The sequence below is a fragment of the Musca domestica genome, unplaced genomic scaffold (genome assembly GCF_030504385.1).
Source record: "Musca domestica strain aabys unplaced genomic scaffold, Musca_domestica.polishedcontigs.V.1.1 160, whole genome shotgun sequence".
In the NCBI taxonomy this organism is placed as follows: Eukaryota; Metazoa; Arthropoda; class Insecta; order Diptera; family Muscidae; genus Musca; species Musca domestica.
Window position 1 is genome coordinate 89,909 of NW_026712220.1, and position 14,511 is coordinate 104,419.

Below are 14,511 nucleotides of genomic sequence, written 5' to 3' on the forward strand. Positions count from 1 at the left end.
AAAATATGGAAAAACCAAAGGCCAAAACATAAATGCGAGCACTCATTACGAACTTCAAATACCAAATTTAAAACAATTCCGGTGAATAATGTCGCTAAAATCATCAAAATACCGAATATCGGGAGGTACCGTTATATGGGAAGGACATCGCTAAATTGACATAGAATTTTACGCTGATCAAAAATATATATAATTTTTGGGGTCTAGAATTTATATTTCAAGGTGTTACAAATGGAATGACGAACTTAATATACCCTCCATACTATGTATGGTGGAAGGTATAAAAACGCTCATAAAAGGTGAAAAAGTCCCCGATTCCTTTCAAATTCTACACATCTCAATATTTCTGCCAAAACAAGATCTGGTGTGAAGATGGGATTCATCGGCCCACTCCTTCTGGTACCTCAACCACAGGTGGACAACATTTTGAATAACCAAACGCTGATAAAAGGCAAATAGGCTTCCGGTTTGGATCAAAATTTACCCGCTTTTCATAACTCCCCAAAAGAAATAACTCCACTTTATTTGTGTAATTTTAAAAAAAGAGGAGTGATTTTTTGTTTTATTAGAATCTAAACGAAAAAATAACCTGTATTTAAAAAGAAAATAAAACAGTTTAATCCTATGATGACTACATATCCTAATAGTATTGGCCATATTGTTGCGGTTGTAGCTGATGGACTTGTGGCCCCACTGCCTGTTGTATGTTATGGAAGTTTTGTGGAATTTGGTTCGATGTCGACGGAATGGGATGGGCTGCAGCAATGCTTGGAACAATTACTGATTGCATATGCGGTTGATGTAGTGGTGGCGCTGATGCTGGTTGTGGTACACTAGGCGTAGCTGCGTATTGTATAGCTGTTGATGTCGATGCAATGGGTAATTGCATATTTTGCGCTGGTGCTTGCTGTTGTTTTTGTATATTCATAGGCGGTTGTTGCACTGGCATTGTTGTTTTTGCATCCGCAGGTGGCAATGGCAATGCATTGGTAGGCATTTGTTGATCCTTTTCAGGTGCGGTAATGGCCAACATTGTATTGGGCGGACCATCCAACCAATCGATCAATGCATGATGTGGACTTTGAACACATCGCAATTGATCGGCAATAAGATTTTCTGAATATTTGACATGATTGGCATATGCCTCCTTTTCGTGTATGGCATCCTTTGACATTCGATGCAAATCTTTGAGTATGGCCGATCCCCATAGCTGGACGTGGATGTCGGGAATTTTGAAGCCAACTGCATGGCCGGCGTAACCATGTTCATACTTTCTTTCGAATTGCCAATACTGAGAAAAACATGGGACAACAATACCAAAGAGCAGGACGTCAGACGATTTAAGTCTTCAGCATTTGCCATTTTTAATGTTTCACGTAGAAATCGCCTGTAAATAGAAAAAAATCAAATGCCTCATTTAAACTCGATTAGAGAAAGCACTCCACTTACTTGGCCTCATGAAAACTGGCTTTGTGAAAAGCATGTAGACCCTGTACATAATAAAATCCTCCCATTAACGCCTGCGAGCTATACGTATGAGTATTTTCCGTTGAGACGGCATCTAATATCTGTTTCAAATCTTTGTCGCGCTTCGTTCGTAAATATATAATAGCCAAATTTAGATTTGCAAATAATTTCAAATCTCTCTCACTCGTTTCTGTTACACAGGTAAGAAATTGTCGCTCGGCATGTTCAAAGAAACTTGTGGACATGGCATAGAGACCCACCAGACAGTGCAGCTGGGCCGAATGTCTACGCATTAATTGACCTTTGGGACCGGAAGACATACACACGTCTCGGCATATGGCTATTTCACGTATGGCCAACTCACGATTTCCCATAACTAGTCGGCACATTACAATGTGTTCCAGTAAGATGACTTTGAAGACCGATAATATTGGTTTGTCGTCTTGGCTTTTTAGCTTTTCGATTTGTGTTAGTGCTTTTTCGGTGTACTTTTGGGCTTTATCCATGTAGCCAGCCATCATTGAGTGTGACACGGTTACCAAATAAACCAGAACGTAAAGCTGTTCCTTGGGCAGCCATACGAACATGTCCAAGGGATTTTGTCCGAAAATAACTAAAAAATTATGTGAAAATGCATTATTTGCTTTGAAAATTAAAAAGAGGTGCCATTTGTATTACCTTCATCTGCAGGCCAATTTGGCGCCATTATTGTTTGTATAGACATTTGTAATTGCTTTAAACTGGGCTTTACCGTCTTCACCTGACCCAGGGCCAAATAATAGCACACCTGTAGCACCAAAAAGAACACCTTCAAATACTCTTTCTGATGTGGATTCGCAATACTATTGTCAATTATGGCCCCAGCCGAATTGAGCAGTGCCAGTACATCGTTGGTTTTACGTTCTATCATTAGGATCATTGCCCGTGACAGCAGAAAGAGCACCTTTAAATATGTGGCACTTGACTCATCGGCTGATTCTGCACCAACCGCAAGCAGCTCTGAAGCTAGAGTGTATTCCTTGTCATTTGCATGTAGTTGGGACAATTGCAGCAGCAGTTTACAATGCCAATAGACATTGTTTTGTGACAATTCGATTGCCTTTCGCAGCATAGCCTTGGCCAGGGGAACCTGATCGATTTGTTTGTACAGTTCGGCCAGCATTGATGCGGTATCAAATTTAACATCGTCAAAATTTAATAATGACTCGGACAATTTCCACGCTTTTTCCAAGTGTTCCCGGGCCTTGTCGATGTTATGGGTGTACGTCATAAGTATCTGGCCCATTTGCAGATGGGTGCGTGCCTCTACTTTCGATGGTGGATTGAACGTAAACAAAGCTTGTAGACATTGTATACACCTCTTGATGTTCGGTGGCTGTGACGTGCGAAAATATTCCGCCAGGCCCAGTAATGAAATATAACAAGCGTCCTGTGATGTCGTTGCTGTCTGTGAAGTGCTAGCCGGTTGCAAGCTCATCTTATTTAACAAATATCCTTAAATTTACGATTTGTGATCTCCTGATGTAAACAAGTTTTCTTTTGGCCTAGAGTAGAGTTGTGTCGTTCCGGAACAAACTAGTTCAAGGGAACTATTCGGCTAGAGGAACTATCGGGACTAGGTACGGCTGTTTTTCTTTCATTCAATTCTGTTGGGGTTTCTTGTGTTTTAGTTCCATTGCCTTATTTTTAAATTCTTATTCTGTTTCAGAACTGCAAAAGTGTACAACTTTTTACTAAGATACCCGTCGACGAAATGTTTTTTACATATGTGGTGTCAAATTTTCTACATGTTGAAGTTACACATATCGTGTGATATATGGTCGTCATTTCAGTTGTGAAATTCATGAGTGAAACTCATGACTTTTTCGATCACTGTGTGCCCTATTTTCATCGGAAAATAGATGATCTGTTCCAGAAACTGCAAGAATCTATTAAATTTGCAATTTTTCGATATCATAAAGGAAGAATCGGTTAGCGTAGTAAAAATGTTTGCATTGGAGCAGTTCTGGAACAAAAAAAAAAAAAAAAAAAAAAAAAAAAATATATATATATATATATATATATATATATATATATATATATATATATATATATATCTGTTTCAGAACTACAAAGAATGTTTACTACGATAACCGAGGTTCCGGATCTGGATACCAGTACCTTGGTTATCGTAGTAAACATGTAGTTCTGGAACAGATCTATTGTAATCAATGGGAATAAAAACAAGTATGAGTGATAACAAAACACACGGATAATATGTGCTCGGTTTCAAAGAAAACCGAATTTTTTTTCGATATCAAGGAGGTAAAATTGTTTATTATAACAGTCTTGCAGTTGTCAAACGGACCAACAATTGACTGCAAAGATGTAAAAACATTCCGTCTGATATTGCCTTAATAAACGGGAATTGAACGAGATTTTCCAACACTGTCAACTGAGTATAGGTTTATATAAATCGAGTTTTAAAATGCATAAAAACGAAGTAATCGATTATATGCAGTCATTATACCGCCAAAAAGGGCTGCTAAAGTAATACCAATTTATACCTTTCTTTTTAGTGCTTAAAAGGTATACTTCGTTTTTTATATTAAATTAGATTTTTTTTGCTAGAAAAACCTTTAGCTAAATATAGAACGATCAGCTATAAATTTGCCTCCTGGGTGACCGTATTCAAATGTCCTACAATATTAAAAAAAAGAAAAAGGTCAGGCCAAACTTTAAAAAGCCTCCAACTCGAGGTAACGAAAACCTTTAAAAAACCCTTAAAAATAAATGTATGGGGATTCGTGCCTTAAATACCTTAAAGGGGACGGTACCGATATTTGTGGACTGCATCAATATGAGAAACTACATATGCAATTTCCCGTTACAGTGGCACAGACTAACGAATATATGGACGAAGGAAAGCGCTCACCGCTTATCATCGAAAAAATGTGATCAGCAGATGTCCATTTCGTTTCAGAGTTATGAGTAAAAATATTGAAGTCACTCAATTCTAAAATGTTAAAAATATCAACATGTCGAGGATATGTGACACTTCAAAACTATTGCATAATAAGATTTAGGTGTACATGACCTGATGACAACGAAAAATACGGAAATTAACAAATGGAGTTTTTGAAAAACGGTGAAATGTGTTTTCGAAGTCGAAGAGTAGATCCACTGCTAAAAATCAGAATATCCATAGGAAAGAAAGGAGCTAGAATTTGAAACAATAGCCTTCTATCTCAATTTGTTCGAAAGATAGCAATTTGTTCGAAATATAGCGTGATTACAACAAACAGGAGGACGGACAAATACACCTACAGACAGACAGATGAACGTATCTAAATCGACTTATAATTTTACACTTATTAATACTTATTTGGAGGGTATAAAAACTAAAAAGAACCACACTTATCCATCAATCAGTAGTGAAACGACAAAAGTGGCGCGGCACAGAATATATGATGATCAGATAAAAAAGGAATTTTGTATCTGTACTTGGACTGGCCTTAACCTGCAAATTCCAAAAATATATCTATAATCCCTCGAAGATATGTGTTAACCAACATTGACAGCTACTCCAAATAGAAGACCAATATTTAAAAGACAAGTTACAGGATGATCAAATATCTAAAATGGGATGTTTACGGATGTTCGCCCAGGAAGTTTTGCTTCGAATCCACTGCAATCAAAAACCATAATTTCAAAGCGAAAATGTATTTTTGTTCCGGTCCCTTGGCAATAATAATGGAGAAAATAAAAAAATTAAAATTTTTCTCGTCGAAAAAAGTTTTTGACATAGACGATGATAAACACGGACCCTTTTTTCCAGTGTACCCGTTCGAGGTCAACTTTTGGCCAATGGCTTATTTTCCACGTTTCCAAATTTCGGAATCAACATCAATGCAAATGTTAAATATTCAAAAATGCACAAATAAATATTGTATCCGTTGAATCGCCGATGATGATGTTAGAAAAGGTCTCACTGGTTTTACATATTCCCGATTTCCGATTTTAGAAACCAACAGCAAAGCAAATTGTAAAATCTTCTCTCAATTTAATTTTACAACCAAACAGAAAAAAAATCAAAAATAAAAATTAGTCGCCGTTAAAAAAAATTGAAAATTGACATCGACGTTGATAAAAATTAAAAAAAATGCCGGCTTTGTTGTTTATTTGAAATTTAAACATTTTTCAATTTCTTTAGATTTGAATCAGACCTATAATTTTCGATCTTTTATTGTGGTTTAAAAAATCGTTTTTCGGGGATAAAAATACTATAGTACGACAAGCATTGGAAAGAAAACAATGAGAATTATGGAAAACATTTAAAACTGTCACTAACATCGCTGTTTGAAGAATGTCATATCGAAAGAGAAGAATGACAGAAATAAATTTGAAAATTTTCAAAAAGGGGAACAATTGTGAAATCGTCTTAAAATATAATCCCATCATTTTTTACAAGCGGAAACAGGTTAGAGCCTATTTAACGGTTCAGAGCAAATCCATGTAATGCATTTAATTTAACATGGGTATAAATAAATGTCCAATTTTAGAAAAAAATGAAAAAATATATTTGGGACCAAAGAAAGTTTTTCAAACAATATGTTGAATTGAAAGAGGCTTTTTGAGTTGTGAAACGTATTGTCCAGAAATATGAGAAAGTTTATGTTGATTAACGGCTGACATTGGTGAAAAAATTGGTTTGCTATTACGGCAACGTGCATGGAAGGACACCGATGCTGTTAAACCAAGCTAGGGATTGCAACTCAACTTTACTAAAAGATGTTGATTTTAAGCGAATTTCGTGAGGAATTGGAATTCTCAAAATATCTTCTCCAAGCTTGACGAAAAAATACAGAATGTTTGTATGAAAGACTCTCTTATTATGCGTTCAAAATGTTTAAAATTTGACACCGATAATCAATATAATTGGAGAAACACGATTTAGTTATAGTTTCTGTATGTTTTCCTCTATTTGTTCTCCTGGGTGTCCTACAATATCAAGATAGCAAGGATGCCCAGCTAATTTGCATATACTGTAATGGTACTGTCAATTTCAATTTGACGTGTTGTGTTTTATTTCCCATTTTTAATGTAATTTGGGAATTTTGTCCTCACAATTGAAAAACTTAAGTTGTCCTACTTCAGAGAACGCCGTTGGTTTTATTTCCCATTTTTAATGTAATTTGGGAATTTTGTCCTCACAATTGAAAAACTTAAGTTGTCCTACTTCAGAGAACGCCGTTGGTGCGAAAAGAAGCGGCTGCAAAACTCAAAACGGCCAAAATTAATTACTTCACTCGTCCTCATTTACTGGACATTTGGGTTATCGAACAAAATTTTGTAATCACATCTAATTTGTACAAAGTACAACCAACTCTTGCGTTATCCTACATACCTAATGATATAAATTATTGAAGAACATTCGCATGATAGTATTTATGGATATGCCGTATTTATCTTAGGTAAATACGCAATGAACGTTTAAAAACATTTATTTTTCTATCGCTTTATTTTGATCTATTTTCATTTTTAAATGTGAGACATCATCATAGGCCACTTTGTGTGCAGAAAAGAGATGAATTTTTAGTCTGAAATTAACAAGGCAAATATTTATAATTTATGGCAGGTACAAGACAAAAATTTTAAATAACTTACAGGTGTGGTTTCAGGAATGTCTTTTCACACATGTAACAACTATACCGATGACCAGAATGTACCTTGTACAAATGATCCTGTAAACGTTTACGTGTCTGGAATGCTTTCGAACAGGTGGAACATTCGAATTGTTTCTCGCCAGTGTGAATAAATGTATGATCGACTAGATGCTGTCGTTGTCGGAAGGCAGCTTTACAGTCTTCATACTCGCATACAAATGGTTTTTCATCGCGATGCATACGAGAATGTAGAATAAGCTGCGATCGTCGAGCAAATTTTTTATCACATTGCGGGCATTCGACTTTCTTGCCGAAATGCAATGTCTGGTGGGTGGTAAGAATATTTTTCTGTCGAAAACATTTTCCGCAAACCTCACACTTAAAGGGTTTTACATCACTGTGGATATTGTAGTGTGATTCAATATCATAGATGCGATCAAAGGCTCGATCTAAAAAGTAAAATAAGACAACATCAGTTCAGATTTAAATGTAATTCTCCCATACATACCACAGTGCTGACATTGATATGACTTTTTCACTTTTCCATTTTCATCTAGCACGGTTGTAACAACATAAGTATTAGTGGATGGGCCAGAATTTTGGGTATTGGAACGCATTTTTGGCTCAGAAGTTGTAGCATGCAACTCTTTGTTTAAGGTTTGTTGTATAAGTTTGTAAATATCTTCATCCTCATTCCCATTGTCGTCTCCATTGTCTTCCTGATAGACGTATGTATTATTTTCGTTCTCTACTTCTTTTGCCGTGCTTGATTCTGATTGCGAATCATCTTGCTCACCATCGTTTCCTTCATATTCAAAATTTATTATTTCTTGTTCATCGTTATATTTATCCTTGTTTTCCATCGGTAACGATGTATCATCATCCTCCTGTGACCACGTTTCTGTAACGTCCATATGTGCGTTGTATTCATCTTCTTCTATAACATTATCCACTGAATTGTTTTCATGGTGATCGGTGCCTTCATTGGATTCCGTTGCATAACCATTTTCATTTATTGGTAATGTCAGTAGCAGCTCATCTTCTTCTTCCTGTTTGGGTTCCTGATTCAATTGCATATCTGCAGATTCCTTAGTTGACGATACTACTGCAACGTATATGTTGTTTCTGGCATCTTTAGTCACACTCGGTAGGTTATTGCTCTCGAGAACTGGCTTTGGGTTATCACATTCTGTGGGAAATTGGGTCTTCCAATACTCATCGGCTTCCTTGCACTGTTCATGGAAATCCTGAAATTCGGCTAATTTATTAAAGCATGCCGCACAGAGATTTGTTGGATCTGTGGACTTTTGTTTGCGAATAAGATTCTTCAATTGTAATTCTTGTTCCACATATTTCAGGATTGCCCGTGTCATTTTTATTGGTTCGTGACCAATACTTTGCAAGCAAATTCGGCAATTATTAAAAAGATCCATGCTGCTCTGGATTTATTTAAACAACCGCTATAAAATGTTTTGTTATTTGTTTCCTGATGTAATGTAATTTCGCCCACTTGTGCTTTGCAGGTTTACACGGCATCTACATTAGGGTTATGTAGGTCGAGTTCAGTTCTAGTCGACGGCTAGTGAATAATCGATGTATGTGCAGTCGGCACCGTAAGCGGTATGCTATGTTCCCACGACATCTGCTGATCAGATTTTTTTCGATGATAAGCGGTGAGCGCTTTCCTTCGTCTATATGTTCGTTAGTCTGTGCCACTGTAACGGGAAATTGCATATGTAGTTTCTCATATTGATGCAGTCCACAAATATCGGTACCGTCCCCTTTAAGGTATTTAAGGCACGAATCCCATACATTTATTTTTAAGGGTTTTTTAAAGGTTTTCGTTACCTCGAGTTGGAGGCTTTTTAAAGTTTGGCCTGACATTTTTCTTTTTTTTAATATTGTAGGACATTTGAATACGGTCACCCAGGAGGCAAATTTATAGCTGATCGTTCTATATTTAGCTAAAGGTTTTTCTAGCAAAAAAAATCTAATTTAATATAAAAAACGAAGTATACCTTTTAAGCACTAAAAAGAAAGGTATAAATTGGTATTACTTTAGCAGCCCTTTTTGGCGGTATAATGACTGCATATAATCGATTACTTCGTTTTTATGCATTTTAAAACTCGATTTATATAAACCTATACTCAGTTGACAGTGTTGGAAAATCTCGTTCAATTCCCGTTTATTAAGGCAATATCAGACGGAATGTTTTTACATCTTTGCAGTCAATTGTTGGTCCGTTTGACAACTGCAAGACTGTTATAATAAACAATTTTACCTCCTTGATATCGAAAAAAAATTCGGTTTTCTTTGAAACCGAGCACATATTATCCGTGTGTTTTGTTATCACTCATACTTGTTTTTATTCCCATTGATTACAATAGATCTGTTCCAGAACTACATGTTTACTACGATAACCAAGGTACTGGTATCCAGATCCGGAACCTCGGTTATCGTAGTAAACATTCTTTGTAGTTCTGAAACAGATATATATATATATATATATATATATATATATATATATATATATATATATATATATATATATATATATATATATATATATATTTTTTTTTTTTTTTTTTGTTCCAGAACTGCTCCAATGCAAACATTTTACTACGCTAACCGATTCTTCCTTTATGATATCGAAAAATTGCAAATTTAATAGATTCTTGCAGTTTCTGGAACAGATCATCTATTTTCCGATGAAAATAGGGCACACAGTGATCGAAAAAGTCATGAGTTTCACTCATGAATTTCACAACTGAAATGACGACCATATATCACACGATATGTGTAACTTCAACATGTAGAAAATTTGACACCACATATGTAAAAAACATTTCGTCGACGGGTATCTTAGTAAAAGTTGTACACTTTTGCAGTTCTGAAACAGAATAAGAATTTAAAAATAAGGCAATGGAACTAAAACACAAGAAACCCCAACAGAATTGAATGAAAGAAAAACAGCCGTACCTAGTCCCGATAGTTCCTCTAGCCGAATAGTTCCCTTGAACTAGTTTGTTCCGGAACGACACAACTCTACTCTAGGCCAAAAGAAAACTTGTTTACATCAGGAGATCACAAATCGTAAATTTAAGGATATTTGTTAAATAAGATGAGCTTGCAACCGGCTAGCACTTCACAGACAGCAACGACATCACAGGACGCTTGTTATATTTCATTACTGGGCCTGGCGGAATATTTTCGCACGTCACAGCCACCGAACATCAAGAGGTGTATACAATGTCTACAAGCTTTGTTTACGTTCAATCCACCATCGAAAGTAGAGGCACGCACCCATCTGCAAATGGGCCAGATACTTATGACGTACACCCATAACATCGACAAGGCCCGGGAACACTTGGAAAAGGCGTGGAAATTGTCCGAGTCATTATTAAATTTTGACGATGTTAAATTTGATACCGCATCAATGCTGGCCGAACTGTACAAACAAATCGATCAGGTTCCCCTGGCCAAGGCTATGCTGCGAAAGGCAATCGAATTGTCACAAAACAATGTCTATTGGCATTGTAAACTGCTGCTGCAATTGTCCCAACTACATGCAAATGACAAGGAATACACTCTAGCTTCAGAGCTGCTTGCGGTTGGTGCAGAATCAGCCGATGAGTCAAGTGCCACATATTTAAAGGTGCTCTTTCTGCTGTCACGGGCAATGATCCTAATGATAGAACGTAAAACCAACGATGTACTGGCACTGCTCAATTCGGCTGGGGCCATAATTGACAATAGTATTGCGAATCCACATCAGAAAGAGTATTTGAAGGTGTTCTTTTTGGTGCTACAGGTGTGCTATTATTTGGCCCTGGGTCAGGTGAAGACGGTAAAGCCCAGTTTAAAGCAATTACAAATGTCTATACAAACAATAATGGCGCCAAATTGGCCTGCAGATGAAGGTAATTTATACCTTTCTTTTTAGTGCTTAAAAGGTATACTTCGTTTTTTATTTAAATTAAATTTTTTTTGCAAGAAAAACCTTTAGCTAAATATAGAACGATCAGCTATAAATTTGACTCCTGGGTGACCGTATTCAAATGTCCTACAATATTAAAAAAAAGAAAAAGATCAGGCCAAACTTTAAAAAGCCTCCAACTCGAGGTAACGAAAACCTTTAAAAAACCCTTAAAAATAAATGTATGGGGATTCGTGCCTTAAATACCTTAAAGGGGACGGTACCGATATTTGTGGACTGCATCAATATGAGAAACTACATATGCAATTTCCCGTTACAGTGGCACAGACTAACGAATATATAGACGAAGGAAAGCGCTCACCGCTTATCATCGAAAAAAAATCTGATCAGCAGATGTCGTGGGAACATAGCATACCGCTTACGGTGCCGACTGCACATACATCGATTATTCACTAGCCGTCGACTAGAACTGAACTCGACCTACATAACCCTAATGTAGATGCCGTGTAAACCTGCAAAGCACAAGTGGGCGAAATTACATCAGGAAACAAATAACAAAACATTTTATAGCGGTTGTTTAAATAAATCCAGAGCAGCATGGATCTTTTTAATAATTGCCGAATTTGCTTGCAAAGTATTGGTCACGAACCAATAAAAATGACACGGGCAATCCTGAAATATGTGGAACAAGAATTACAATTGAAGAATCTTATTCGCAAACAAAAGTCCACAGATCCAACAAATCTCTGTGCGGCATGCTTTAATAAATTAGCCGAATTTCAAGATTTCCATGAACAGTGCAAGGATGCCGATGAGTATTGGAAGACCCAATTCCCCACAGAATGTGATAACCCAAAGCCAGTTCTCGAGAGCAATAACCTACCGAGTGTGACTAAAGATGTCAGAAACAACGTATACGTTGCAGTAGTATCGTCAACTAAGGAATCTGCAGATATGCAATTGAATCAGGAACCCAAACAGGAAGAAGAAGATGAGCTGCTACTGACATTACCAATAAATGAAAATGGTTATGCAACGGAATCCAATGAAGGCACCGATCACCATGAAAACAATTCAGTGGATAATGTTATAGAAGAAGATGAATACAACGCACATATGGACGTTACAGAAACGTGGTCACAGGAGGATGATGATACATCGTTACCGATGGAAAACAAGGATAAATATAACGATGAACAAGAAATAATAAATTTTGAATATGAAGGAGACGATGGTGAGCAAGATGATTCGCAATCAGAATCAAGCACGGCAAAAGAAGTAGAGAACGAAAATAATACATACGTCTATCAGGAAGACAATGGAGACGACAATGGGAATGAGGATGAAGATATTTACAAACTTATACAACAAACCTTAAACAAAGAGTTGCATGCTACAACTTCTGAGCCAAAAATGCGTTCCAATACCCAAAATTCTGGCCCATCCACTAATACTTATGTTGTTACAACCGTGCTAGATGAAAATGGAAAAGTGAAAAAGTCATATCAATGTCAGCACTGTGGTATGTATGGGAGAATTACATTTAAATCTGAACTGATGTTGTCTTATTTTACTTTTTAGATCGAGCCTTTGATCGCATCTATGATATTGAATCACACTACAATATCCACTGTGATGTAAAACCCTTTAAGTGTGAGGTTTGCGGAAAATGTTTTCGACAGAAAAATATTCTTACCACCCACCAGACATTGCATTTCGGCAAGAAAGTCGAATGCCCGCAATGTGATAAAAAATTTGCTCGACGATCGCAGCTTATTCTACATTCTCGTATGCATCGCGATGAAAAACCATTTGTATGCGAGTATGAAGACTGTAAAGCTGCCTTCCGACAACGACAGCATCTAGTCGATCATACATTTATTCACACTGGCGAGAAACAATTCGAATGTTCCACCTGTTCGAAAGCATTCCAGACACGTAAACGTTTACAGGATCATTTGTACAAGGTACATTCTGGTCATCGGTATAGTTGTTACATGTGTGAAAAGACATTCCTGAAACCACACCTGTAAGTTATTTAAAATTTTGTCTTGTACCTGCCATAAATTATAAATATTTGCCTTGTTAATTTCAGACTAAAAAATCATCTCTTTTCTGCACACAAAGTGGCCTATGATGATGTCTCACATTTAAAAATGAAAATAGATCAAAATAAAGCGATAGAAAATAAATGTTTTTAAACGTTCATTGCGTATTTACCTAAGATAAATACGGCATATCCATAAATACTATCATGCGAATGTTCTTCAATAATTTATATCATTAGGTATGTAGGATAACGCAAGAGTTGGTTGTACTTTGTACAAATTAGATGTGATTACAAAATTTTGTTCGATAACCCAAATGTCCAGTAAATGAGGACGAGTGAAGTAATTAATTTTGGCCGTTTTGAGTTTTGCAGCCGCTTCTTTTCGCACCAACGGCGTTCTCTGAAGTAGGACAACTTAAGTTTTTCAATTGTGAGGACAAAATTCCCAAATTACATTAAAAATGGGAAATAAAACCAACGGCGTTCTCTGAAGTAGGACAACTTAAGTTTTTCAATTGTGAGGACAAAATTCCCAAATTACATTAAAAATGGGAAATAAAACACAACACGTCAAATTGAAATTGACAGTACCATTACAGTATATGCAAATTAGCTGGGCATCCTTGCTATCTTGATATTGTAGGACACCCAGGAGAACAAATAGAGGAAAACATACAGAAACTATAACTAAATCGTGTTTCTCCAATTATATTGATTATCGGTGTCAAATTTTAAACATTTTGAACGCATAATAAGAGAGTCTTTCATACAAACATTCTGTATTTTTTCGTCAAGCTTGGAGAAGATATTTTGAGAATTCCAATTCCTCACGAAATTCGCTTAAAATCAACATCTTTTAGTAAAGTTGAGTTGCAATCCCTAGCTTGGTTTAACAGCATCGGTGTCCTTCCATGCACGTTGCCGTAATAGCAAACCAATTTTTTCACCAATGTCAGCCGTTAATCAACATAAACTTTCTCATATTTCTGGACAATACGTTTCACAACTCAAAAAGCCTCTTTCAATTCAACATATTGTTTGAAAAACTTTCTTTGGTCCCAAATATATTTTTTCATTTTTTTCTAAAATTGGACATTTATTTATACCCATGTTAAATTAAATGCATTACATGGATTTGCTCTGAACCGTTAAATAGGCTCTAACCTGTTTCCGCTTGTAAAAAATGATGGGATTATATTTTAAGACGATTTCACAATTGTTCCCCTTTTTGAAAATTTTCAAATTTATTTCTGTCATTCTTCTCTTTCGATATGACATTCTTCAAACAGCGATGTTAGTGACAGTTTTAAATGTTTTCCATAATTCTCATTGTTTTCTTTCCAATGCTTGTCGTACTATAGTATTTTTATCCCCGAAAAAACGATTTTTTAAACCACAATAAAAGATCGAA

The 14,511-nt window shown here is 36.2% G+C and overlaps 4 protein-coding genes across 7 annotated transcripts; 2 read left to right on the forward strand and 2 right to left on the reverse strand.

The window, feature by feature from the left end:
- Positions 1 to 520: 520 nt before the first annotated feature.
- On the reverse strand, positions 521 to 3,069 carry LOC101888334 (MAU2 chromatid cohesion factor homolog). The gene is given in 4 exon segments (XM_005192209.4): positions 521 to 1,236; positions 1,239 to 1,387; positions 1,450 to 2,080; positions 2,146 to 3,069. Coding segments are annotated over 4 exon segments (2,175 nt in total). The 5' UTR covers positions 2,945 to 3,069; the 3' UTR covers positions 521 to 640.
- A 3,824-nt stretch (positions 3,070 to 6,893) lies between these two features.
- On the reverse strand, positions 6,894 to 8,863 carry LOC131801469 (zinc finger protein 28 homolog). Its single transcript, XM_059120218.1, has 3 exons — positions 7,621 to 8,863; positions 7,114 to 7,561; positions 6,894 to 7,046 (listed from the first exon to the last, which is right to left on the reverse strand). The coding sequence occupies exons 1-3, from the start codon at positions 8,543 to 8,545 to the stop codon at positions 6,950 to 6,952; spliced, it is 1,470 nt and encodes a 489-aa protein (XP_058976201.1). The 5' UTR covers positions 8,546 to 8,863; the 3' UTR covers positions 6,894 to 6,949.
- A 1,247-nt stretch (positions 8,864 to 10,110) lies between these two features.
- LOC131801472 (MAU2 chromatid cohesion factor homolog) lies at positions 10,111 to 11,512 on the forward strand. Of its 4 annotated transcripts, none has more exons than XM_059120224.1 (2): positions 10,111 to 11,033; positions 11,108 to 11,419. In XM_059120224.1, exons 1-2 carry the CDS (start codon positions 10,235 to 10,237, stop codon positions 11,290 to 11,292), a joined length of 984 nt encoding a protein of 327 aa, XP_058976207.1. In that variant the 5' UTR covers positions 10,111 to 10,234; the 3' UTR covers positions 11,293 to 11,419. The 4 variants fall into 4 exon arrangements, with proteins under 4 accessions (XP_058976207.1, XP_058976209.1, XP_058976208.1 ...); XM_059120226.1 differs by having other exon boundaries at positions 10,112 to 11,033; positions 11,370 to 11,512; XM_059120225.1 differs by having other exon boundaries at positions 10,112 to 11,033; positions 11,120 to 11,419.
- Positions 11,513 to 11,647: 135 nt separating this feature from the next.
- LOC131801470 (zinc finger protein 510-like) lies at positions 11,648 to 13,305 on the forward strand. The gene is made up of 3 exons (XM_059120219.1): positions 11,648 to 12,572; positions 12,632 to 13,079; positions 13,146 to 13,305. The coding sequence occupies exons 1-3, from the start codon at positions 11,648 to 11,650 to the stop codon at positions 13,249 to 13,251; spliced, it is 1,479 nt and encodes a 492-aa protein (XP_058976202.1). The 3' UTR covers positions 13,252 to 13,305.
- Positions 13,306 to 14,511: the final 1,206 nt, after the last annotated feature.

Coding starts and splice junctions, on each gene's coding strand:
- LOC131801469 (XM_059120218.1), bottom strand. CDS start 8,545: ATGGATCTTTTTAATAATTGCCGAATTTGCTTGCAAAGTATTGGTCAC. Junction 7,562..7,620: donor ATATCAATGTCAGCACTGTG/GTATGTATGGGA, acceptor TTTACTTTTTAG/ATCGAGCCTTTGATCGCATC. Junction 7,047..7,113: donor ACATTCCTGAAACCACACCT/GTAAGTTATTTA, acceptor TGTTAATTTCAG/ACTAAAAATTCATCTCTTTT.
- LOC131801472 (XM_059120224.1), top strand. CDS start 10,235: ATGAGCTTGCAACCGGCTAGCACTTCACAGACAGCAACGACATCACAG. Junction 11,034..11,107: donor AAATTGGCCTGCAGATGAAG/GTAATTTATACC, acceptor TTTTTTTGCAAG/AAAAACCTTTAGCTAAATAT.
- LOC131801470 (XM_059120219.1), top strand. CDS start 11,648: ATGGATCTTTTTAATAATTGCCGAATTTGCTTGCAAAGTATTGGTCAC. Junction 12,573..12,631: donor ATATCAATGTCAGCACTGTG/GTATGTATGGGA, acceptor TTTACTTTTTAG/ATCGAGCCTTTGATCGCATC. Junction 13,080..13,145: donor ACATTCCTGAAACCACACCT/GTAAGTTATTTA, acceptor TGTTAATTTCAG/ACTAAAAAATCATCTCTTTT.